The sequence below is a fragment of the Ictalurus punctatus genome, chromosome 25 (genome assembly GCF_001660625.3).
Source record: "Ictalurus punctatus breed USDA103 chromosome 25, Coco_2.0, whole genome shotgun sequence".
Taxonomy (NCBI): Eukaryota; Metazoa; Chordata; class Actinopteri; order Siluriformes; family Ictaluridae; genus Ictalurus; species Ictalurus punctatus.
The window spans coordinates 981,883-1,006,655 of NC_030440.2; the positions used below are offsets into that span (position 1 = coordinate 981,883).

Consider the following 24,773-nt stretch of genomic DNA (forward strand, 5'->3'; position numbering starts at 1 on the left):
TCCGCGTTGAATAATTACCTATAACAGCAAGTCCAGAAGTAGTTTATTCTTTTTATACCACCGCATATTACTTACAGGTACAATTTTCCATATATTAATGAACAACACATCATACTTTTTGACTGGTAAGATTCATTGTTGTGTAACTTACACGAAACAAATAAGTTCTTATCACTGACGTTATAGCACCAGCCTCTCCTTTCTTCTCTCTCGTGAAGTTAATAAGGAAAAAGAAACAAATCCACTGTACAAGTGTCTGTGAATGACTTGTTACTGAAGAAATGATAACGTATTTGTCGAACATATGAATGTAAACTTGTGATTTGAATTGCAGCCAGGACTAATATTAGAGCTGCTGTTATAGAAAACTAATCAACACCTTCTGACCGTTCAGATTCGAGAATTCCACAGCCATGTCGTATAATTAACTCTAATCAACTGTAGTATTGAGCTTGCCTAAAATTGCCTTATTGCATTGGATATGGATTATTGTTGAATTAAGTTACAGCTCCCCATTCATCAGTGGAGTTTGTAGATTATTACCAGATGTTTCTGTCTTCATGTGTATTACATGCGTATTCCATACTGTGGTAGGATTTTATGAATCTGTCTACAGAGAGGAGACAGCTCTGTCATGCTGTAAGCATTTTGCTGGCATGGTTTGTGTCACTGGAAATGAATACAAAGACCGATCACCTTTATCCTATGATTAATTATTTCTATCTTGATGGGAGTGCTCTCTTCCAGGATATTGTCCCCCATTCACGGTTATTTAGCTTTTAAAATGTGTTGATTAAATGTGACTATGGTAGAGGCATTATGTTTTCGTCTTGTCCGGCCTTCTGAGACTCTCCTTAGTGCCGTATCTCAAGAACAAGTGGTTGAATATTTGTAATATTTCTATAGAATGTAACTAGCCGATAAACTGATTAGAATTTGGAAATGATCCAAACTAGGGTCAAGCTCCCATCAGAGTCAAATGTCTGAAAGGACTAGACCTGGTGGCGGAGGCATCCCTGTTGATGGCCTCTGAGTTACTGAGCATGAGCAACTCATGTTACAGAAGGTGTTTTTTTATGAGAATGTGGTTTACCTTTATTCTGGTGTTGCCTCATTTTGAAAGTAGCAGTACTTGCATTTTCTTCTTACATCTCTCTCTCTCTCTGTGTCTCTCTCAGGCTGTTGGAGGAGTTGTTGAATAAGTTTAAGAGCAGTATGCATTTTCAGCTCACCTGTTTCCAGCCTTCATCTGTTCAGCCCATCAAAAGATAAGCCAAGAATTTACACAGCGAATAAACATTAATACAAAGTGCCAAGCATTTCAGCCTACTATTGCTAGTACATCACTAAAAAGTTCATTATACTGGTATACTACATGAGTTATGTTTACTGGTTGCAGTGTCCATTAAAAGGATCCGCGCTCAAATAATGTCTTTCTTCTGTCATTATAGAGAAGTTGGTCTGGGTGCTTTGGGTATTAAACTGTGACGTCTATTAATAAAGGGGAAATAAAAAGGGAGTCATGTACAGATGCCCATCTGATCTCGTTGAAATGACTCAATAACCAGAATTATTTTCAGACCACAGCTAGTCAACTTCATAATTATTGGCACCCTTGAAGAGAATAGCCAATAATTAAACATTGCCCAGAATGCACAGTTTTAATTTCATTAACTTAACAATCTCTTTGGCATTTCTCCGACAATAAATATTTTCAAAAGACCTTCATTTTTAATAGAAGAATTTTCTTTCAAAAGTATGTGGCAAGTTTATAGATACCCCCATAAACTTAAATCTGTGGTTTAAGTTTAATTGAAGAGGGCAGTCCATAACAGGTGTATAACCCTAAAATGGTCTGCACTTATAAAGCGCCTTTTAACCTTAGTGGATCTACAAAGTGCTTTACACTGTTTCTCATTCACCCATCCACACACAATGTGCAAGGCGCTAGCCTGCCATCGGGAGGTCAAGGACACTTGAGGCATGTGGAGTCACGTGGGCCGGGAATCGTGCCGCCATCCCTACGGTTAGTGGACGACCCGCTCTACCACCTGATCCACAGCCGCCCCTGATAAGAATATATAGAATATAAAGAATCTTCATGTTCTGCGTGGAGAGGGTTGAACATCCCCTACGAGTGTCTTTAATCCATGTTACATTTCAGTAATGGGTGCAGTTCTGTTAATCTTGCCAGGGAGCCAATAATTCTGAATTTGATTGTAAAGATATATTAAAACACAGATTATTCCCTTTGTTATATTAATAAAATTGTCCATTAATAGTTCAGTGAGTAAAAATACTGTATCGTTAAAATTTACTCATACCCTGCCTCCACCATCAACGCACACACACGCACACACCCTGTCTGAGTACGGATTCACACCCTGTCTGGTATCATACAGAAAGCCTCACACCCTGTCCCTCCCCAGCATATGGGATACTTACTGTATCACTGAGGCAAGGATTTCCTAACTGAAATCAAAAGTGAAGTAGACGTCTGTTGATCAGCTGAGCTACGAATGAGAAATAAAGAAAAGAAACTTTAAAAGGATACGAAAAGACAGAGTTGTGACATGATTAGCCTTTGTGTCATCTCACTAGGAAAACTGAAGAACAATTAGTTCAAAAATTTATTTAAAAATTCATTCATTTTTCAGAGCTTTTTAAAAACTCATTCATGACATTTCAAGTTATTTCTGGGTAATAGCACTGAGATTGTCAGAATGGTGTTATTTCTGTTGTATGCTACATGTTGTGCTGATTTGTAGCTTTTTGACAGAATGAAATGGGAAGGTGTTGATGTTTAAACGTTAGGTGGATATGTTTAAAAACATGTTAAAGATGAAGCACCACGGGCATTTAAATGAAGTTTTGGGGGAAATCTTCCTCGAAGGTGGTATAAAATGAGAAAATAAAATAATAAGTCTATTACAGAAAAACCCGGTGCTTAGTCACCAGTGATCACAAAAGTGTGCCGTTTGATGAGCTTAAAGCTGATGCCAAGTCAGTTGACTTTTTCCTGTTTGTCTTTATGACATGTACTTACTGGAACTGCAAATGTTCTGTGAAATAACATTCCATCACTTTTTCTCAACGCTTCGAATTTGATTTGTTTATTTACCTTTCTATAATTAGCACTCACCTACTTAACATGCTCCTGTTTAAAGGAACCGGTTTACTGGAGGACTTTTTCAAAGCTCTGTGTGGTTTCAGGTAGCGTAGTGGGTGTAGGTTAAGGTGTTAAGGGAAGTTTTTCTGATTTTGTCTTTCCATTATACGTAGGCAGAAGGAAGTTGATCCAAACATGTTTACACAGTTCTGTGTAATCCCCACAGAGGGGATGTAGATTACAGATTTCAAATATCAAGATATACTTATGCTTGTTATTTATTCCCTAACCATTTCAGTGCATGTTGTAATTTCTGAATTATGATCTAGCTAATATACAGCGCTGTATGTTTTCCATAAAGGATTTAAGGAGGTGTTTTTGGTTTGAATTTTGCTTTAAATTGTCTTTTTTTGCTGTTGTTTTATGGGGGAATGTTTTCTTTCTGGTGGAGTGTGAGATGGTAAAACAATTCTGTGTGTGTAAAATAATTGCTTATGTCAAAGTAATAAAGGATATGGTTCATCTGTATTGAACACGATTTCTCTCCAGTTTACACGAAGAATGCAAGAAACAGCAGCAGCCATTACAAGACCAGGTGTTTCAGATCACACACAGTCAGATCTCCTATTAATGCACTGAGCATTCTGAAATATTACTGGTGACCAGTATTCTTTTCAATCTCACTATTTCCCGTTAAAATGCCATTTCCCTCTATTTAGCGTTATTGGCAGTTTAGTAGGTACAGCTAACTTTACCCATGGGGAAGTTTATGAGGTAAACTTATCATACTAATCATATTAAGGGCTATAAGACAATTGGAACAAACTGTGCATGGAACAAATATCTATGTGTGTCTAATGGAATGGCTAGTGAGTGTAAGCAGGTAACCGTACTGCCCCATATAGATTCGTATCAGTGCAGCAGACACAACCATGCACGGTTGGTCCCTTGCCATTGGTAGGTGGGGGTGCATGGGGTTGCGAACCAACATATGGGCTACAATCAGTGAAATATGCTTACTGAATAGCAGTAATATGGAAGGTGTTGATGAAATAGCCAGTAAATATAGGCACACAATAGGTGGACTTAATAAACTAGGACAAAATATACTGAACAACCTGGCTCATAAACAGATCTGCTTTTATTTCTTTTTTTAAACATAGACCCAAGGCCTGCTGGTAAAATCAAATGTGTCAGTTGTTATTGTTAGCAAGTGGAATAATGACTAGATACACATAGTTTCCTTTCTGGGGACTAAACTAGTGTCAGAAAAACTTATTTATGTTAAAAATTCACCTCATCCTGCGTGATGTCATCACCTGCAGGTCTGTCAACCATTATCCTGTTTCAAAACCACATTTCCTGTGCGCTCACACTTGCGTTCACACACAGCAACGCTGCTTGCTCCTTTCTTCTTCAGAATAACAGCATGTATGATAGAAAATGCTGTCATCGAACAACCTGAGTGATCAACTGTTCTCTTTTCAGATGCCTCACAGGCATGTGGAAGCACATGTGTGTGTGTGTGTATATATATAAACCACAATGAAATCAGACTTCGGTCATAACAATTTTAATACTGTTTCATTACAGTTCCCTGAGATGATCTTAAAGATCTATAAACCTATAAGGAAAAGAAGGCGAAGGGCTCATAAGACTTATGCAAAGTGCAAAAAAAATTTTGTCCATTCTGCAAACACAAGTCCAACTGCTTGAGTGTGTTCGGAGAAAATAGTTGGTAATGTTGATGCTTTGTCAGTGTCACGCCTGAGCCATGAACAGTGCATTTGTTGTGTCCGTCTTTGTCCATGCTTCAGTTCAACTTGTCCAATGCTAGCTTTCCAGGTGAGGCTAAATTTTACAGGCTGTTGCCGTGGTGATGGCTGATGATTCTGTGGAAGTCCTGACTTGGGGGAATTGTGTGCTCTGGGCTCAGAGGTGAAAGGTTGTGGCTGCGGATGTAGTTCATGCTGCTCGGGTGGGTGAAGTAGAGGAGCTGGCGAGCAAACAGAGGCTCCACCTAGAGCGTAATGGAAAGCAGATTTTCACGTTACACACAGCGCACGTCCAAACCCGAATCGGGTCGGAATCATTTCCATGTTTGGCCTCACTGTCTTCAAGCTCGATCTTGAATGATCCATTTTGAAAGAAGGTGAGTTTCAAAATAGATTACCTGGACAGTGAGGGTCCTTCCTGGTCTCTGTGGCTCTGTGCTGTCTTCGTCAAAGTACAGGACCACCTGGGACATGGGTGGAGGACGTATGTGCCGAGCGTAGCTCTGTAACTCTGAGAATGAGGAAAACACATCACCACGTTTAATCATAAACTTGTTACAGATAAACAAATTAGAAAGTCAGAAAAGAAATCAAACCTAGAGGTGCAAAATGCCTAACACAGCAACAAATCCGTGATTACTCATGAACAGTTGATGGACTCATGTTCTCGTTTATCCACATTATAATGTAGGGGAGGTTTTTCCCCCACCAGCCAGAGTAGTATTACGGTAACAGCTCCTTCATAGAAATTACCTGGTCAACTGTATTTAAAATTTCATACAAGTAGCTCACTCTTTCTGCCCTGATCTCCATCTGTCTTACAAGAAGTCGTCTGGTGGAGGCATGATGGGGATTCTCATCTGTGCACTAATCACATCCTGGAAAGTCCTGTGTGCATGTATGCAAATGTGCTGCAACCAGTCAAGTGTGACGTGAGAGAGGTGGGTGGCCGCTGTAGCGCAGAGATTATCTGTTGTGGTGCATTGTATGTTGAGTGTGGTGTGGTGAATATTTACTGTAAGTCTCAGTGACCTTGTTTACTGTAATAATTGGACATAATTTCCCTGGTGGTCTTTCATCAGTAGTGAATTCACAGAAAAAGAATGATCTCTAGGCTTTTAGATGATTTGCGTGGCTTTGTAACCGAAGATGAGAGAAATACACCGTTGCAGAGAATCCGGAAAAAGCAAACCCAAAAGTTGTTCATTTAAATGAAATGAGTATAAAATTGCTCAAGGGCAGCAAATCTCTAGCATCTCGTGACATTCACTGATCCAGTGTTCTCATGTATCTGGGACAAAAAGGAAAGCACTGCCTACGGTAACAGAATGGACTCGTTAATAAAACTGTTGTCATTGTCAAGATGAGAAGAAGTATCATAAGATATTTATTCTAACCTGTGATGAACTGCTGAGTATCCAGTAATTTGCAGGTCTGATCCCTTTGTAGTTTGTTGGGTTTGTTGTTGGGCGAAGTGTGCCCTCCCTCCCAGTACACCCTGCAGGGGCAGCAGCGGCGAGCATACAGCCCATCTGGTGCCATCCACAGCAGAACCCCATGTTCCAGAGAGCAGTGTTCAATCTGTGGAAGCTCCACAAGCTCCGGACCTTGAGAGGCTCCATATGGCAAGCCATCTTTGTTCACACCCAGAACACAACCTTCTAGACTGCTCACAGTCACCTCGCGCACAAGGGCATCCCGGAAATATACTGCCACATGGAGCCGGTAATCTAACCAGGAAAGGGAAGGGCAGAAGATCAGCATTTTAACAAGTTTTCATCAGTCTTATACAAAGGGCTGCAGTCAAATAAGAGCTGCAGTTGATAGTTGAATGAAGACCAAGATCAAGTGATTAAACAGGTGAGTACCCGTTTAACGGATAATAAATGACATCACCTTTAAAGGTACGGTCAGCCTTTTTTGGTGAAACTTAACTGAAGCTAACTGTTTTCAAAATTCAATCACAAACACCCTCTCCTTTGAGTCTTCCCCCAAAGCTGTGCTTCCAAAATCACGAAACATGCTTAGGGTACAAGAGTTGAATACTACTTTGAATTACAAAATAACTGAAGTTTGGGAGGAAGACCATGCCTGAAACCTCCTCCTTAGTTTCCCATATGTATCCCCAATTTCTCACCCATCCTCTTCGCACTCAACTCTGTTTCTCTTCAAACAAATTTGGGACTCCTGTCTAGCGCAAGCAGAGGCCCTCCTGAGCCTCAGCCTGAGTTCTCAGAGTTCATGGTACCATTGTGTTCATTGTATCGTCACAATTTAAAAGCATGGTCTACACTTCAAAAATGTCCATTCTATCGTTCAATAGTAATGAAACAAGGGATTTAGCATTTGGTCTACAACCACATTAACAGTGCAGTAGATGTAAAGTCTGACAGCATGGCATGCATGGGTAAGGCCACATGGCAGGCAAGGTTGGCAAACCTTTAAGTAAGCTTGTCCACCCATCTCTGTGAGGTCTACTACTTCTATGTGATTCTTGCAGACCTAATGAATATCTCGCTCATGTTGGTTTAATTCATCCTTCTTGCATTGTTGGTATGTTGACAAAAAAACTCTGTTAGGTTTTAGGAACAGTAGAGCATCTGTGAAAGCCCATTCACTTGCATTCTGTACATGCAGCTCTGTCCTATAAGTGATGTTTTCAGCCATCACCTGACTAAAAAAAAAAAATAATTAATCTGGCCATGACATTCCCAACACGGTGATACTTTCATAGGGCCACACTCTACAAACGCATGTGTAGTTACGCATGTGTACCTGAGAGGGCCATGGCCTCTGCGGACTTCATGCTGGCATCTAGTGTAAAAGCAGACGGCAGAGGTTCTGAGGCACTGCAGCTATAGAAGGATCCACTGAACTGGTATCCTGAGCAGAGAAACAGAGGAACAGGCATTTCTACATTTACTTTTAGCCAAACATGGAGCACATTCAAAAATATGATCATTCAGAATATCCTCTCTATGCCAATACTGAGAGACATCCATGGTGTACCTGTATCCCACCGAGAGGTGTATGGATTTTGGTTGTAAGGGATGTCAGCAATGGTGTTTTTTTCTGAGAGATAATCCCGCCAGTTTCTCTCTGCTGGAGAAATGAAGCTGCAGACCTGCGTGGGGAGAGACGCATTCTCTACTGATTCATTCGCATACACACACGTGTCACCACACACACACACACACACAAAGTAGCATGTGTAAATGTTTTGTAGTCTATCATTAACTCTTACCTGACTCTGGAGGGGCGCATAAGAAGGATGTAGTGGATAACTCGGCGGGCTTGGGTTTGATGTCGTTTCCTCTAGAGCTCTGGAGGCTGTAATAACAGAAATCATGTGAGTAACAAGCACTGTGCCAAACAGACACGTTCGTGGAGTTCTAGAAGTTATACATATATCCATGGACAGAAGACTGCAGGTTGTGGGTGCGCGCGCGTCGCTTTGCGCATGACTTGCCTTTTTTGGCGCCCTCAGGAACGATCCGGTAAACTTTATAAGGGTCCGAAATGTCGAGCTGACTGCGGTCCAGAAGCTCCTCGAAGTCGTTGCTCTTGTTCAGCGCGCAACGGAGACGCGTTTTCCACGTGGGTGGGTCCGGTTTGTCGATGCCCTCCCGGTATTTGCCTTTGAAGAGCGCCCAAGCCTACGGAAAGGACGAACACGTGAGCGCAGCGGACATCACCCGGTCCACCTGGTCTAAAGTGTGATGCGCTATCTGTGCGCGTTTCTCCTCTCGTTTTTAATTCTACCTTGAAGAGCGCTGCGTCCTCGTCCCGGTTGTAGTCCTGTTTACCCGCGTGCTTCCACGGGATCCGGAACACGCTCTTCTCTTCGTTCTCCCACACGAGTCCCGGGTATTTACCGGTGTCCACCTGCTCGATGAGCCACTGGCGCAGCTTGCCGTTTCCCGAGCTGCCCAGCGACGCGCGTTCTCCATCCGAGCACATCTAACCCGAGACAGCAAAAAGAGATCAGACCGCGAACATTAAACGGTTCCTAAAAGAACCCTGAGTTCACTTCATCAACAAGAAGTTCCCCCTAGTGATCTTTATTTCACATCCATTCTGACCCAAAGTCCATGAATGAGCCCATGAGCCTCAGCGGCCATGGACACCTGTCTATACCTGCCTAATAACGTGAAGCAATGATTTCTTTTTAGATTGACATCTAGTCCAATTTTTTTCTTCTAAACTACCCGAGATAACGGATTACACCAGAAATGCCATTGTGTAGACAAGTCTAAGCTAAATGAGTGATTATCTGATCGGACCTGCGCAGAACCGTTTACAGAGCTACTAAAATCGGTTATTTTTTGCTAGCATGGCTTGTCCTTACCTCACTGCAGAGTTTGGGGGTTTTGGTGTTTGTCAGAAGGATGCAGACTGACTCTCGACCGCGAAATTTCTTAAATGGTTCCCGTGCAAAAAAGGGGCGGGGCGCTTGGGGAGCGCGTGCACGTGCGGGTGTCAGAAGCTGACGTCCCGTAAGCGAACTTGCGGGGAAACTCGCGTGGGCTCACCTGCGGTGGGACTGGATTTTTTATTTTCGCTCACAATGTTTTCAAAATATCATTTTATCGTTCTCTGAAATCAAGACCGATTCATTTATTGGTAATGGGCAAACTTAACCTATAAATAAACTGCATCTTAAACAACATCCACTGTCTCAGTCTCAAGGGTCACTGTCGGTGTTTACCTCGATTATGAGGCCTGATCGCTTTATAGCACATGAAGCAATGGTTTCTTAAAAAAACAAAAACAAAACAAAAAAAAAGTAAGAAAATGTGTAAACAATGATGCTTCTGGTGATCTGAACTAGTTATTACAAGCCGAGAATTTTACCATTTATATATATATATAGCATTTACCACACACACACACACACACACACACACACACACACACACACACACACACACACACACACATATATATATCTCAACATTTATTTATAAAGCACGTTTAAACACAACATATATTGATCCAAACAATAGGGGAAATAAAACAATAATAATAATAATAAAAAATATAACGACACCAACATCTGGACATTTTCAAAAACTAAAGATTCAAAATGTGATTTAAAGGAGGATTTAAAAATAGCCAATTATGAAGCAGACATCATATGAAAGGGGAGACTGTTTTTAAATGCTGATTTTAAGGCCCTCGTGAAGTTGTAAGGACTGTTTGCTCTTTATGCCTTTATTTTATTATTATTTGGTTCATTGGTTTTTATCGTGTTTGTGATTTATGCAGTGCCCCCACCGCACCACTATAGGCCCTGTTTTGGACTTGGACTGAATTTACAGTCCATCATTTAAATATCTTGGCCGTTAACTTTCCTTTGTTTATTTGTTCATTTATGTAGGCCTGTTTATTTACAGGGGCAGTGCACATTAATGACCACGACTGTAAATGTGCCAGAATGTTTCATCTGTAGACCCTTGATAGAATGTTAAAAAGTCACCCTAAAAAACAAAGCAGCTTATATTAATACAATAACAAAGAACAAAAGCAAAACAAAACAACAACAACAACAACAAACAAACAAACAAACACGTTAACTACATTATCAAATACTAGTTAAAAATATGAGCACGTGATTGATTCCAAGCACGATAAATCATATTCATTAAATACTTTATATTAGTCAGAAGTTTGTATCTAAACTCATATTGTGCCACGTAAGAGGTCAGAGACGTCCTAGCTTTCTAAATGGGTTCTACGTGGTACCATTTCTGAAAGCAAGCCCTCATTTGTAGGGTTAAAAAGGACAAATCAACTTTTTAAATAGTGGATAGGATAGGATGCATTATTCACTCATATGCCTGAGACATGATCTTTAATTAAGCCTATTAAAAACAAAAAGTTAGCCCAGTAAAATTGAAAGAGGTGTGTGTAATATAGTGACAAGGTGAGATTATTTACATAGCCCAGTGCATTCACTGTTAATTCCACTAACTAAACACGTATAAATGCAGCTTGGTGTATATGAAACCAAGCTATAATAAGCTCTACCACCCACAGGCCTATTCCACTACAGACTGAAGCAAAATAGCGCCATCCTCTGGACAAGGCATAAAACCACACACATATGAGTGCATGCTTTTTTTTTCTTTTTTTTTTAGGGTATTATGATTTTATGCAGTATAACTGGGTTGGTATTCAGCTGGTTTCCAGCCCACGTTTTAATTATGTCTAATGAAGAAGAGTAGTCAGATGAATCTCTGTGAGATGTTTGTGCTTCCGCGTTGTATTATAATGACTGCATTTTCCCCAGACTGAAAATGAACCCTTAAGGGTTCTGACCTTTTTCTCTTTAGAGTGTAGAACACTTTAAATCCCAGGTTTTGGCCATTTGATTGAAACTGTTTATGCTGGCAGTGCTACCTGAGACAAAAGATGACAACAGAACAGGTTTAGCTGGGATCCAAGTTGGACAGGAGAAGAATGGTTAAAGGGGAAATGTAAAGGAAGGAGGTATTTGTTATTGTTACTCAATGCTTTGAAAATATGCAAGAGAGCACTTTATGACCTTCAGAAATATAGATTTCAAAACCATACTCATGAATAGCTTGTGTGCTCATTATTGTCTGTGTTTGTTTGTTTGTTTGTTTGTTTTGGGCGGAAGTTGGGTTGGTGGTGGTGGGGGGTGGGGGGTGGAATTAGTAAAATAATGGTTTTAGCTGTCATTTAAAATCTTCCCATACTTCCCACTTTCTATCAAACCCTCAAATATGTATTAGTGCAGTATACATGTCTTAAGAACGGCTGTTTATGCATGATCAAATCTATACATAAAATACCTTTTCATACCCATTGCAAAAAGGGAAAATCATTTTTTTGACTTCTTCATTATTTGGATTTTCAAGATGTGATAGCCTCTTAGTGATGTGATAGCTCAGCTCAGGGCTTTTCTATTGTGGGACTGCTCTCTCTTATGAATGTGCAGCGTATTTGTAGCTTGAAGCTCTTATAGAATGACAGTTCTTCTGCCTTGAAATTAGACTTCAGGTGTCCAATATGCTCTTCCTCCTAGATGACTGCCTGATGTTGGAAATCTGCATCTCCTGCAAGTCCGTATGGATTACAGTCATGTCTACTAATACTCAACAGATCATCCACCCTTTCTTCATTCTGACAGATGACGCAAATCGGAAACTTTTGCACCTGCTACACTGCCAGGTTAAAAAAAAATTAGCTTGTTAACATACCTTAGATTTTTACAATTCTCAGTCCTTTATTAGGCGTAAATATCAATGATAATTGGCAGTAAGCATCCTCACATTTCCTGAATGCATGCTTCTATGATGTGGCCTTATTTTGAATTTCCTTCTCATGCTCTGTGGGAACGGGAAGAACGTGCATTCTTGTAGTCTTGCAGAGTGTGTGCCTAATTTTGAAGGTATGTGTGTGGTATGCACCAGTTCAATAATTGTAGGCTCTTCCAGATTCACCAGCCCAAAGCCACAATTAGAGTTTCCTCATTATACTGTATGTTTTATTCTTTAAAGAAATGTCCTGATAGCTGTGATTTGATTCAATATGTTCACATATTTTCTATTTGAAATAGGAATCCAGAGTGATGGCTTGTTTGAATATACATTTTAGCATTCGAGATACTTATAGCTGGGAGATGAGCGTATAGTTGAAGGGTTAGGGTTAACTACATATTGTGCTACTTGATAAAATTGTATTACTTACTGTTTCTGATGGAGAAGCTCCGACAGCATATAGAAAGACAGAATCACATTCTGGATTAGACTGAGGTAGCAAAATATTCCAGCCCCTGAACTAAAAATATCACATAACCTTGAACTTGATGTAATTCCACCAACTCTTTAAAGAGAATAGATTCAAACTATTTTTTTTCCCTCAACCAATGGATGGTTTGAAAAGGGAATATTGTGTGGGAAGACCCACAGCCAAAAATCCACTTGCCATGTTTGCTATTTGTGCTGTTACTGTAGAACTGTATCCAGGCTCAGAGATGGACAATATATACATATACATATACATATACATATACATATACATATACATATACATATATATATATGTCCATAACACTGATGGACATATATACAAAAAGCTCTGAAACACCCATTTTGATTTCAAGGGTACTTTATCTCTTAGTGTTTGGATATAGGTCACCATAACTTACTGCACGGTGCATTAAATGCTAAAATTCAATTCAATTTCAAGAATATACAATAATAATAAAAAACACTGAAAACAGTCTACTTCATATTTTGTTTCAATATACTTCACAAATTTACTTCGTTTTAAACTGTACGACTACTTTATATACTTTATTTCTACTTTGCAAGGTGCAGTTTCTAAACTCGTTCATGAATGTCATTTATATTTTATACTTATACTAAATCATACAGCCCTATACTTATAGTATGCTCTGTGCTCTTGTGTATTTTGAACATCAACCACACACACACACACACACACACACACACACACACACACACACACACACACACACACACACACACACACACATACTTGTTATTTTGACAAAGTTGAGCATACCTACTGGTGGAAAATAGATTCTCTGTGAACTGCTATCTCATCTGACATTTTATATAAATCTATTTATCTATATGAAAGCCACCTGTAATTTCTCAGCTTAGCCAAATAAGAATTGTTGAAGACACACAGAAAAGACATTTCAGATATGATCATCCACATAATCAAAAGTCAGACTTCTTTACGCGAAGCAATTACTTGTAGCATGGAAAGCAGCCACAGAACATCTTCTTGAATGGATTGTTTTTATCATGTCTCTTAGCTTGGTCAAGTTTAATCAGGACTTCATCAAGTTTAGCATCGGTTTTCTGAACGTTGGTGAATATGTAGTCTATCATGGGCCCTTGGTCTTCCACAAGCATGGCCACATCCAGGAACAACTCATGAATGCTCTTGAGCCGGTTCTCCAACTCCAGCAAGTCACGGTGTCGGCTTTCGATCTGGCTGAGTGCGGACCGTGCTGTTTTCCCCTCTGTGAGAATGTTATCACTGAAGATGTTCCACTGCCCGTTCTCCAGCATTTCCTCAATCTCATCACCCGTCACCTCTCGCCCTACGATCTCCATCTGCCTCTGGATATGCGTTTTGCATGTTTCTTTGTGGTTCATCTCTGCTTCGTTGTATTCCATCATCACATTACGGAAGCTGTTACTTAGGCCGGCATACTGCGTTCGAGCGATCCTGGCTACGGCTGAATTGATACCATGTTCCTCTTCCAGCTCTTTGGCATGAGAGTCCAGCTCACGAAGACGTTTGACCAAATCCTCTCCACGGGATTTAATGTCAGCAGCAATGGCATTGGAGTCTCGCTTTATTGTGCTGGTTCGAGTTGGTTCGCTAAGGATGCGCGCGTTTTGTTCTCTGAGCCGCTTTACATCCAGATGGATGAGCTGAATCTCGCGCCTTATATCTTGAGCCTCATCAAACACAGTGTCCATCTCATTGTTGTCGAAAACGACGGCCTGCTGATGGAATCCATCTTCCAATTCCACGTTGCTGAATGAGTCTGAGACGGACTTTGCATATTCCTGCACTTCCAGATTACTTCTGGACACAGAAAGCGCCCGGAGATCACCCAGTCTGTCCCTCATGGCTGCCTTAAGTGAGAAGGGTTAATAGCAGACCTGAAACAATGAATTATCAGCATGTATGTCATACAGTGATTTAAGCACTCAAGTATCCATCCTTGTTTACGTATCCACCAGCGAGTAGGTCTCACACATAGTATTAAAGCGCCCTATTTTAATGCAAAATCAAAGCAAACAGTTTAGTTCGACAATATAGACCCCCTTAAACCAACGATAAGAAAACAATGTTCTCTAAAATATGACTTTACTACGGATATGCGAATGATTTTAATTACTGGCTTTAATGGAAAGAACGGGGCAATGTGCTACTCACCTCCGCAAGAGTAAAGTCACACAACAAGTTTTACTTAGCAAAACTATTCAAGGGTGGCGTCACTCACCCAGCGAGTTTGCACAAATAGTTTAGAACTCTTGCATGCTGGTATTTTTGTCCAGAAATAATGTTAGAAAATAAGCACATGTTAGGAAATATGTGTACACACGCTTAGAAATAGTTGTTCTTTGGTGGTTGTTCGCTTCTGTTTCGAACATATTCGGATAGGGGAAACACTCTGTTATAGGGTTCTATATAGAACCTTATAGGTTCCCTCAGACAGACAATCAAAGAACACTTAACACATAACTTTCAAGTTGACTTGTTTTCTAAGAGTGGACGTTAAATGTTACGTATTTAGAAATATGTATATGAAATATTTCTTTTGAAAAATGTCAGGCCTAGATTTGTTTAAGAATTTAACAACAAAAACGATATTCTGCTAGCGCAAGAAAAAGGCAAGCACTGACAAAAATGATGTGCAAGCGCTTTGATTTTTGTAAAGTTAAATTATATTATAAAGATGTCTATATAATTGTGAATTAGAGCAGATTTTCCTAACCTCGCAATAATAAAACAACCAAAAACTCACTTCATATAAGATTAAACATTAGTTCCACAGTACCTTACTGATTTGCCAGAACTGTCAGCAGTGTGAACCCCTTTTATTTTTTGGAAGCACGTCTGACAGATGCCATATATCTTAGTGAGTGGTTCTGGTTAGTGAGCCTCAGAAGGCTGTGGCTCATCAGAGCGCGTGAGAGAACGTGCGTGGCAGGGCGTTACCACACCTTTTTACGCAAGACCCGCACTTAAAATAGAGCCAGTGATTGTAGGCGGAAATGTCTGCAAACGTGCGGAATTTTTTTTTTTTTTTTTTTTTAATTATTCTTGTGGAATGAAGATGAGCTGCATGTTTCTGGACTAAACATTTACATTTAGAGCAGTCCTTATCCAGAGCGACAGAAAAGCTTTGCTCAAAAACACATATCCTCAACAGCTCAGGGTCTTACAATATGACACGAGACCTACTTGTATGTTAGAAGTAAAACCAAAGGGATTAAGAAAGTTGAATAACCCGAGGTTTTCGGTTTGAACACACGGTGTCGCTATCACGTAAAAACGAAAATCGCATCTCATCATCACCTTTCTATTGAGTGAAGCACAAACACAAAACCAGTATATAGAGTAGTCATGTAGAAAACAAAGTAACTGTAGAAAGAGTGCACACACACACACACACACACACACACACCTATCGGTTTCAGCTGGATACAAAAGTATTAAATAAAGGAAACAGTTTTCATGGCCTCTTAAGATCTGATTGTACTTAAAGATATTCTGTCCTGATGAAAAAAAAAAACCCCAGTAGAAACCATCACAGAAATTCTAATGGTTTCTACTACAAATACCATTACAAACCATCAGCTAACCATTAAAACCATTACCATTATTGGTCCTTAATGATATTCAATAGATATAAAATGTCACCAATAGAAGGCAACATATTACCAGTAGAGACCCACAGGACCCATTATAGTTTCACAATTAAAACCAATACAATTTCCATTATAACCATTAAAACCATAACCATTTCTGTGAGGATTTCTATTGTTGTTGTTGTTGTTGTTGTTGTTGTTTACATGGTGGTTTCGTTTTGAAAGACAGGGAACATTTAAATGACTACACTTTATGTATGTAAAATTTGTCAAGTAAAATTGAGAATTTAAGTACTTGTATATATCTCTTGGGGGTCTATACCCTCAACAACAACAACAACAACAACAACAATGTATTTCAAGGCAAAAGAAAAGTTTATCTAGCCTACATGTGAGTACATGTGAAGCAGCTGGGATCAACATAATTACCAAATCTTGCAAGAAAGACTTTCCCATCACCTAAATGTTTATGTTTATTATTACAAAGATTCTGTGGCAGGTGACCCCATATGGCCGCCAACACAGAAAGTTGGGAAAGATAAATAGCCTACTGGTAAAGGCAATAAACTATACTTAGAATCCTGTAGACCTCCTTTAACTTGTATAAAATATTTGCTTAATAATAATAATAATAATAATAATAATAATAATAATAATAATAATAATAATAATAATAATAAAGGCTAGCCTAAAGACCAAAATGGTTACAAAATCACTATATATGGCTACTCTATGTCCCAAACTGCACACTAGCCTACTAAATAGTATGGCAAAATAACCTATTATACTGTATGTTAAACGTTTGCAGAGAGCTATTTTAATAATATTCAGTGTATATAATATGAGTTTTGAAACATAAGATACAGGTCGATTTTTTAAAATCCCCATAGGGTTACTGCCTTTACTTTTCTTTCAAAGCGTGCCAGAGGTATAAACACTACAACACCGGCGGTTTATTGGGGCGGAGTTAAAAAAAAAAAAAAAAAGCAGGAAGCGCAGACTGTTCTGCGATCTCTACATCATGTACACGACGCATTTTCGCTTACGTATTATTAGTAGATCCGCTCATCTGCGCACTTCCGCCAGAAGCTCGAAGCAGGCGAGGGCCTCAGTAATATCCTGTTGAAGTGAGTATTTTGAACGTGTTCGGTTCAGTAATGTGTAGTGTTTATCTACACAAAGCCTATATATGTGTTTATGTAGCGTTTTATAGGCTCGGTTCCGTATTACCTAACTATTTCAGAGGAAATAAGACGGTAAATAAGACAGGTAGAACTATAAACACAAATTCGGGTCGGGACATGTTTACTTACGAGTATCGTATTAGCTGCACGAGAGCTAGGGTTATTTTATCTAACATTACATTACATTATATTATTAACTTTGCAATAGTAGACAAAAGTAGAACAAAATCTGCATGATCCCTTGTGTATATTATTATTATTATTATTATTATTAATTATACAGAACTGCAGCACGTGGTAATAAAGACCAATTGGGACACAAATCAGTTAAGGCGTGGGTTAAGGCAGTGGACTCCTTTTTCTTCTTTTTGTTTTAATGGTGGTTGGCAAGTGGACTCCTGATCGGTAGGTCATGAGTTCAAACCCCAGCTCTACTACCCTGTTGAGCCCTTGAGCAAGGCCCTTAACCCTCAACTGCTCAGTATAAAATGAGATCAAAGGTAGGCATCAGGGTGTCAGCCAAAATGCTGTGAATGTAAATGTAATTGTAAATGTAAATGCAAATCATGCTGAACCATGCTCAGGGAAGGAGCAGCAGACAGAACACTTAATAGGATAGTATTAAGTATTAAATAGTCCAGATTGGACTAGTTTAACAATACTCCATGGCCAACAAGATATTGCTTTATAGCAAATAATCAGAATGATTATTTTTAATTAAAAAAAAAAAAAAGTCTGTACATGTCTATACACACAGTTTGAATCTGTCTGGTTGAGTTTCAGGTCTTTTGTGTGGTTTCTTGAAATGTAGTAATGTACATTTTTCTGGAACCTTACAAGCCTCATTACTCTACCTGCTGCATCGGAAAACAGGCAGGTCTAAAAACCTCTCAAAACGAGCAGCTAGGCTGTATGACTGTTATGTGGTTACTTATTACAGGGTTACTCTCTAAATTCACTAGATAGTGGCCTATAGTAGGGGTTCCCAAAGTTTTCCAGGGCAAGGCCCCCCAAATGGCATTAACATTTGACCGAGGCAAGATGTCTTTAAAACACATTAAAAATACAGACTTCTGAATATATCCCCCTTTTTTATGTTGATGTTTTGTCTGTTTAGCAATTAGAACGTTAGGTATAGCATAGAACATAGAAACATTAAACAATACAGCTTACTAAATTGCCACTTTATTGATCAAAATCAGAATCTCTGCCTCAGGAGAAAGAAGCTACGTTTGTTTTAGCATTTCTCTGTGACGTTCATGGTAGGAATTTTGGGTTCATTGAACATGTCATGCATCGGCCCAAGTGAACAATATATCTGTCTGACATTGTGTTTATTGCTTCTTGAAATGCTTCATCTTGGCTGTTGAAGAAATGCTCAATAATGAACAGGTTTTAACTAGTATAAGATGGATACATTATTTAAAGCCCACTAAGATTTACATATACACACATATATATATATATATATATATATATATATATATATATATATATATATATATATACACACACACACACACAAATAATTTTGTTTTGCAGTGTTTATAAATGTGTGCCCAGATGTTAATTATCGCACTGTGTTAGTTGCTCAACACATAATCGCACACTCTTAAACAAAAGTAGCTTATTCTCCACACAGCCTTATCATTAAAGCCAGTTATTAATCAAAAGATATGTTAGCTGTATTAACCCCTTCACACAATTTATATGTTCAGACACTTTATTGATTACCTTGTATTTACACTCATTCATTACACTCATTTACCAGCAGCACTATTGCAAATGATCTCTCTCTCTCTCAGCAATCAGGTCTGTCTTGTTGTGCAAGTCCATCACATGCAAATTAGATTAACAGAGTGGAAGAGAGAAAAGCTGCCACTGTGTCATGACATTTCTATTTGTATTTTGACATATGGCCATTTATCATTTTTGCAGCTTTTTCCAGCTATGAAGGACAGACTAAGCCACCTTCAGGCACTCTCGGCATCCAGTCATGTGGATACCCGAGAACCTGCAGCAACAGTCCCACATTCATTGAAGGAACATAACATCGACCCTGAGATGGAGGCCATATTTTATGAGGCCGATAACATTCGCCGTGACATTCAACTCATCCTTTCGGATGTGAAACATCTTGAAGAGCAGAACTCTCGTGTTAGGAATGAGTTACCAAATTCTAGCACTGTGAAGCAAGACTCTAATGCCATTGCTGCCAGCATCAAGTCCCGTGCTAAAGATGTGCTTGCACGTCTTCGCAACATGGATATGCATGCTACCGAGCTGGAGAAAAAGCATGGGACCAACAGTGCCCTTTATCGAATTGCACGAACACAATATGCTGGTTTGAGCAGCAGCTTCCGTGATGTGATGATGGAATACAACAAGGCAGAGATGAACCACAGGGAAACGTGCAAAACGCATATCCAGAGGCAGCTGGAGATTGTGGGACGAGAGGTGACGGGTGAGCAGGTTGAGGAAATGCTAAGTAATGACCAGTGGAACATCTTCAGTGAGAATGTTGTCACAGAGGGGAAAACGGTACAGTCTGCCCTCAACCAAATCGAAAACCGACACACAGAGCTGCTGGAACTGGAAAGCCGCATAAGGGGCATCCATGAAGTATTTCTAGACATGGCCATGCTGGTAGAAGAACAGAACAGCATGATTGACTACATACAGACAAACGTCCAAAAAACTGATGCAGATTTGAAGAATATGCTGGGAAAACTTGAAAATGCCAAGAAATATGCGAGGAACAACCCCTTCAAGAAGATCTTTTTTAGGAGGCGTTAATCTACACATAACTGTTCATTATTTTTGGACTTTGCTTGGTGTTGTGATATTTTATTGTGTACTGTTTTTTGTTAGGTGCATTTCTAAAAATGTGAATTGATGTGAATAAATTATAAATATTAAATGGAGGATAAAACACCCACACTGATTGTTACTAAGATATTAATACTGTGGATGAGTTTATCTTTTGAATATATCAACCATGTTTTTTATATGTGAGACTGTATCAAAAGATTTTCTGGATTCAAAAAAAGTTTTTTTTTCTGTCAAATGTACGACTATGTATGTGTGAATTTTGGAATTAATAAAGAAATTATGAATGTTTAATTGTGTATCAGTGTTACTTTCTCATATACTGTATAATATACAATATTATATACTATATGGCCAAAAGTCTGTGGACACCTGACCATCACACCACACCCATATGTGCTTTTTGAACATCCCATTCAAGATTTAGGCCCTATTTGCTGTTATAATAACTTCCATTCTCCTTGGAAAGGCTATCCATGATGGTCAGGTGTCCACATACTTTTGGCCATACAGAATATATAATTTTGGTAAAACTGCTGAGAATACTGTAGCAAATAGATATAAGGAAGTGGTCACAATCTCATCGACATGGCCTCACTAATTGGGTGACTGTGGATCAGGTGGTAGAGCGGGTTGTCCACTAGTCGTAGGGTTGGCGGTTCGATTCCCAGCCCACAAGACCCCATATAATTAATTGTCCTTGGGCAAGACACTGAACCCCAAGTTGCTCCTGATGGCAAGCAACGCCTTGCATGGCAGCTCTGCTACCATTGGTGTGTGTGAATGAGAACTGTAAGATTAAAAAAGCGTCTAGTTCTTGTTGAGGAAATGAATGGATGTGTGAGTGTGTATGTGATTGTGCCCTGCGATGGACTGGCACCCCGTCCAGGATGTACCCCGCCTTGTGCCCGATGCTCCCTGAGATGGGCTCAAGTGTTCCCCGCGACCCTGAAGAGGATAAAGCGGTATAGAAGATGGATGGATGGATGAAATGGGGTCATACAGGTTGACTTATCAGACTTCAATCAACCAGATTGCGTGAGGGAACGTAAGCCTTCAGGAGAGAGTTGAGGTAGGGGGTGCTGTTCCAGACAAGGTCTTGTAGGTGAGCATCAAGGCCTTGAATTTGATACGGGTGGCTCCAGGAAGCCAGTGGAGGGAGATGAAGAGGGGTGTGATATGGGTTCTCTTGGGCTGATTGAAGACGAGGCACGCTGCTGCATTCTGAATCATTTGAAGGGGTTTGATGAATAAAAACCTTTTTTTGTGTTTGATTAGGTAAGGCCACTTACTCTCACATCAAATCATCATGAAAACTGGAGAAGGTGTAGGGGAAGGGTTTGGCCCTTTTAAAATCATGTTTGAACAGTTCCTATTTTGAAATGGAACTGTATGTTGCAATCTGTTCTACAACTAATAAACATGGGAAAACACTGTTTTACAATTGCTGTAGGTCGTATGCTTCAACAAACCAGTCTGATCAACCAGCAACAGTCCAACAGGCACAGAAACTCAGAAGGTTTAGTTAGCAGCGGCTTTAAAAAATGCTTATTGAATGCAAAGTGGAGGCATTAATATACAGGAGGACAAGGCATTAGTAGGCAATGGTAGTTCATGGCACACATATACAGTGGTGTTTGAAAGGTTGTTAGAATTTTCTATATATCTGCATAAATATGACATAAAACATCATCAGATTTTCACACAAGTCCTAAACAAAGAGAACCCAGTTAAAAATTATAAGTTAAATATTATACTTGGTCATTTCTTTATTGAGGAAACTTATCTAATATTACATTTCTGTGAGAGGCAAAAGTATGTGAAACTTTGCTTCCAGTATCTGGTTTGAGCCCCTTGTGCAGCAGTAACTGCGCAAACATGTTTTCCAAAACGTTCCAAAAAGTTGGGACAGTATGGAAAATGCTAATAAAAACAAAGAGGAGTGATTTGTAAATGTACTTTGACTTGTATTTAAACAACAACAAAAATGTATAAGGACAAGGTATTTGATTTTTTTTTTTAGCTAATCAACGGAATTGTTTTTTGAAGATAAATGTTTATTTTGAAAATGATGCATGTAACACATTCTAAAAAAGTTTGGACAGGGGCAAATTCTGTCCAGGGTGCACCCCGCCTTGTGCCCGATGCTCCCTGGGATAGGCTCCAGCGTTCCCCGCGACCTTGAAAAGGATAAAGCGGTATAGAAGATGGATGGATGGATGAAATGGGGTCATACAGGTTGACTTATCAGACTTCAATCAACCAGATTGCTCAATCTGAATTGGCATGGTGAAAGGTTCTCACCATGTGTCACACCCAACTCTGTTCTCTGGAAATCTAAACTTGCATTTTGTGACATGCATCTAAATCAGCCTGTTGTTTATGAAAGAAATATAATGCAATTCACAACTTTATGAATTGTTACAGTCATCATAGTATATAAGTAGCCTCCAAAAAAGGCCTAGTCCTTCAAGAGCAAAGACGGGTCGAGGCTCGCCAACAGATGTGTCAGTGAATAATCCAACACTTTGAGAAGAACATTCCCCAAGACAAATTGGTAGGATTTTGGGCATTTCACCTTCTATAGTGCACGATATAATTAAAAGATTTAAGGAATCCAGTCAAATCTCGGTGCGTAAACGGCGAGGCCGCAAACCACTTCTGAATGCGCGTGATCTCCGATCCCTCAGAGGTCACTGTCTTAATCACATTCCCCTGTGATTTAAAAAATTTGCATTTATTGTTGCATATCTGTGTGTACTCCTTCAGTAATCTAACCCATTTTTATTAGGGGACCAAGCACCAAAGGTTATTCTACCTTTCTTCCTCTTCTTCTTCTTCTTTCTCTTCCTAAATTGTCTATGGCAGCCCGTAGGACCATCTGGTAAAAAGTTTTAAAATTTGGCACACTGATTGGGGAGGGTCTAAGGTACATTCTGACCAAATTTGGGCCACGAGTTGCCAACACTCTGGTGCCACAAATTTTGGCCAAATTTGGAAGTACATTTATGCTCATAACTTTTGAACTGTGTACCAAAAGTTAAATCCTGGATTCCCTGAGTTGAGACGAGTTCAATAAAATCCTATGATGTCAATTAAATTTTCAATTATCTTGGATTTTGTCAAAATCATTTTTTTCACTACTCCTCTGACAAATTGTGTCCAGTCTTCACCAAATTTGGCATATGCCATCTTCAGGGCAGGCCTCACAAAATTTGAAATTCAAGTGTACTAGTGATTTTCAAGTGATAAGAATAATAACTCCAACCAGAAGTAGGGCATCAGGATGGATCAGACAGGTCCTGAGAGAGAGAGAGAGAGAGAGAGAGAGAGAGAGAGAGAGAGAGAGAGAGAGAGAGAGAGAGAGAGAGAGAGAGAGAGAGAGAGAGAGAGAGAGAGAGAGAGAGAGAGAGAGAGAGAGAGAGAGAGAGAGAGAGAGAGAGAGAGAGAGAGAGAGAGAGAGAGAGAGAGAGAGAGAGAGAGAGAGAGAGAGAGAGATCTTAGTAATATTATCTACATGAGCTTCAAATGAAAGACTGAGAATTTCTATAGCTCACAAGGCTCTCCTTCCATACTATTAGAAAATACTACCAATTTAGTTTGACACTATTCACATTCTAATTTTCGAGTGATCTGTTTTAAGGTGCATGTGAGATCATTATACCAGGGTGCTAGTTTTTTCTCTCAGATTATTTTTCTTTTAAGTGGAGCTACATTATCTAGTGTGCAGCAGTGTGCAATGTTGACTAAGCATTCAGTCACCTGATCAAGTTCTATGGTGTTAGATGGCAAGGTGCATATATTATGACTAAGACACATTTTAAATGAGATGAGAGAATGATCTGAGATAGTTTCAGACTGCAACTATATTGTCTATATATAACCTGAATGCTAGTATTAAATCAAGAGCCACCATTATGAGTGGGCCCTATTACGTTCCGATTAACCCTTACTGAATCCAGAATGGACACAACTGCTGTTCTCAGAGGGTCAGAGGGCCTGATTATCAAAACGATTATTCAAGTCTACAATTGTAAAAGTGTTCATCTGAGTTACTGCAACCTTTCTGTGAGCTCAAACCATTATCTGGACATTCTTAGTTGACCTCTCTCATCGATATGGAGTTTCCATCAGCAGAACTGCTGCTCACTGCATGTTTTTTCTTTATTGCACCATTTTGAGTAAAGTCTATAGACTGGTGTGTGTGTGTGTGTGTGTGTGTGTGTGTGTGTGTGTGTGTGTGAGAGAGAGAGAGAGAGAGAGAGACACCCAGGAGATCAGCAAATATATACATACTCAAACCAGACTAGATTGCACCAACAATCATGCCACGGTCAAAATCACTGAGATCACGTTTTCTCTGATGGCTGATATGAACATTATTTAAGTTGCTGGCCTGCATCTGCATGATTTAATGCTTTGCACTGCTGCCATTTGACTGGCTTATTAGATAACTGCATGAATAAGTAGGTGTACCAGTGTT

The 24,773-nt window shown here is 39.5% G+C and overlaps 4 protein-coding genes across 7 annotated transcripts in view; 2 read left to right on the plus strand and 2 right to left on the minus strand.

Moving 5' to 3' along the window:
- Nucleotides 1-3,637, plus strand: part of exoc2 (exocyst complex component 2) — a 32,461-nt gene extending 28,824 nt beyond the window's left edge. Inside the window, exon 28 of the mRNA XM_017456019.3 lies at nucleotides 1,179-3,637. Coding sequence (XP_017311508.1) covers nucleotides 1,179-1,272 — 94 coding nt within the window. The 3' untranslated portion in view covers nucleotides 1,273-3,637. The remainder of the gene's footprint in view (nucleotides 1-1,178) is intronic.
- Nucleotides 2,955-12,907, minus strand: irf4b (interferon regulatory factor 4b). Of its 2 annotated transcripts, none has more exons than XM_017456020.3 (9): nucleotides 12,601-12,907; nucleotides 8,647-8,844; nucleotides 8,354-8,540; nucleotides 8,129-8,214; nucleotides 7,894-8,008; nucleotides 7,660-7,767; nucleotides 6,282-6,614; nucleotides 5,283-5,395; nucleotides 2,955-5,129 (listed from the first exon to the last, which is right to left on the minus strand). In XM_017456020.3, exons 2-9 carry the CDS (start codon nucleotides 8,842-8,844, stop codon nucleotides 4,968-4,970), a joined length of 1,302 nt encoding a protein of 433 aa, XP_017311509.1. In that variant the 5' UTR covers nucleotides 12,601-12,907; the 3' UTR covers nucleotides 2,955-4,967. The 2 variants fall into 2 exon arrangements, with proteins under 2 accessions (XP_017311509.1, XP_017311510.1); XM_017456021.3 differs by lacking the exon at nucleotides 12,601-12,907 and adding an exon at nucleotides 9,233-9,777.
- A 239-nt stretch (nucleotides 12,908-13,146) lies between these two features.
- LOC108257894 (syntaxin-11) lies at nucleotides 13,147-15,609 on the minus strand. Of its 2 annotated transcripts, none has more exons than XM_017456023.3 (2): nucleotides 15,464-15,609; nucleotides 13,147-14,561 (listed from the first exon to the last, which is right to left on the minus strand). In XM_017456023.3, the coding sequence occupies exon 2, from the start codon at nucleotides 14,526-14,528 to the stop codon at nucleotides 13,632-13,634; it is 897 nt and encodes a 298-aa protein (XP_017311512.1). In that variant the 5' UTR covers nucleotides 14,529-14,561; nucleotides 15,464-15,609; the 3' UTR covers nucleotides 13,147-13,631. The 2 variants fall into 2 exon arrangements, with proteins under 2 accessions (XP_017311512.1, XP_017311513.1); XM_017456024.3 differs by having other exon boundaries at nucleotides 13,147-14,534; nucleotides 15,464-15,584.
- A 1,720-nt stretch (nucleotides 15,610-17,329) lies between these two features.
- Nucleotides 17,330-20,584, plus strand: LOC108257895 (syntaxin-11). Of its 2 annotated transcripts, none has more exons than XM_017456025.3 (2): nucleotides 17,330-17,404; nucleotides 19,400-20,584. In XM_017456025.3, the coding sequence occupies exon 2, from the start codon at nucleotides 19,412-19,414 to the stop codon at nucleotides 20,255-20,257; it is 846 nt and encodes a 281-aa protein (XP_017311514.2). In that variant the 5' UTR covers nucleotides 17,330-17,404; nucleotides 19,400-19,411; the 3' UTR covers nucleotides 20,258-20,584. The 2 variants fall into 2 exon arrangements, with proteins under 2 accessions (XP_017311514.2, XP_047006931.2); XM_047150975.2 differs by lacking the exon at nucleotides 17,330-17,404 and adding an exon at nucleotides 17,581-17,961.
- Nucleotides 20,585-24,773: the final 4,189 nt, after the last annotated feature.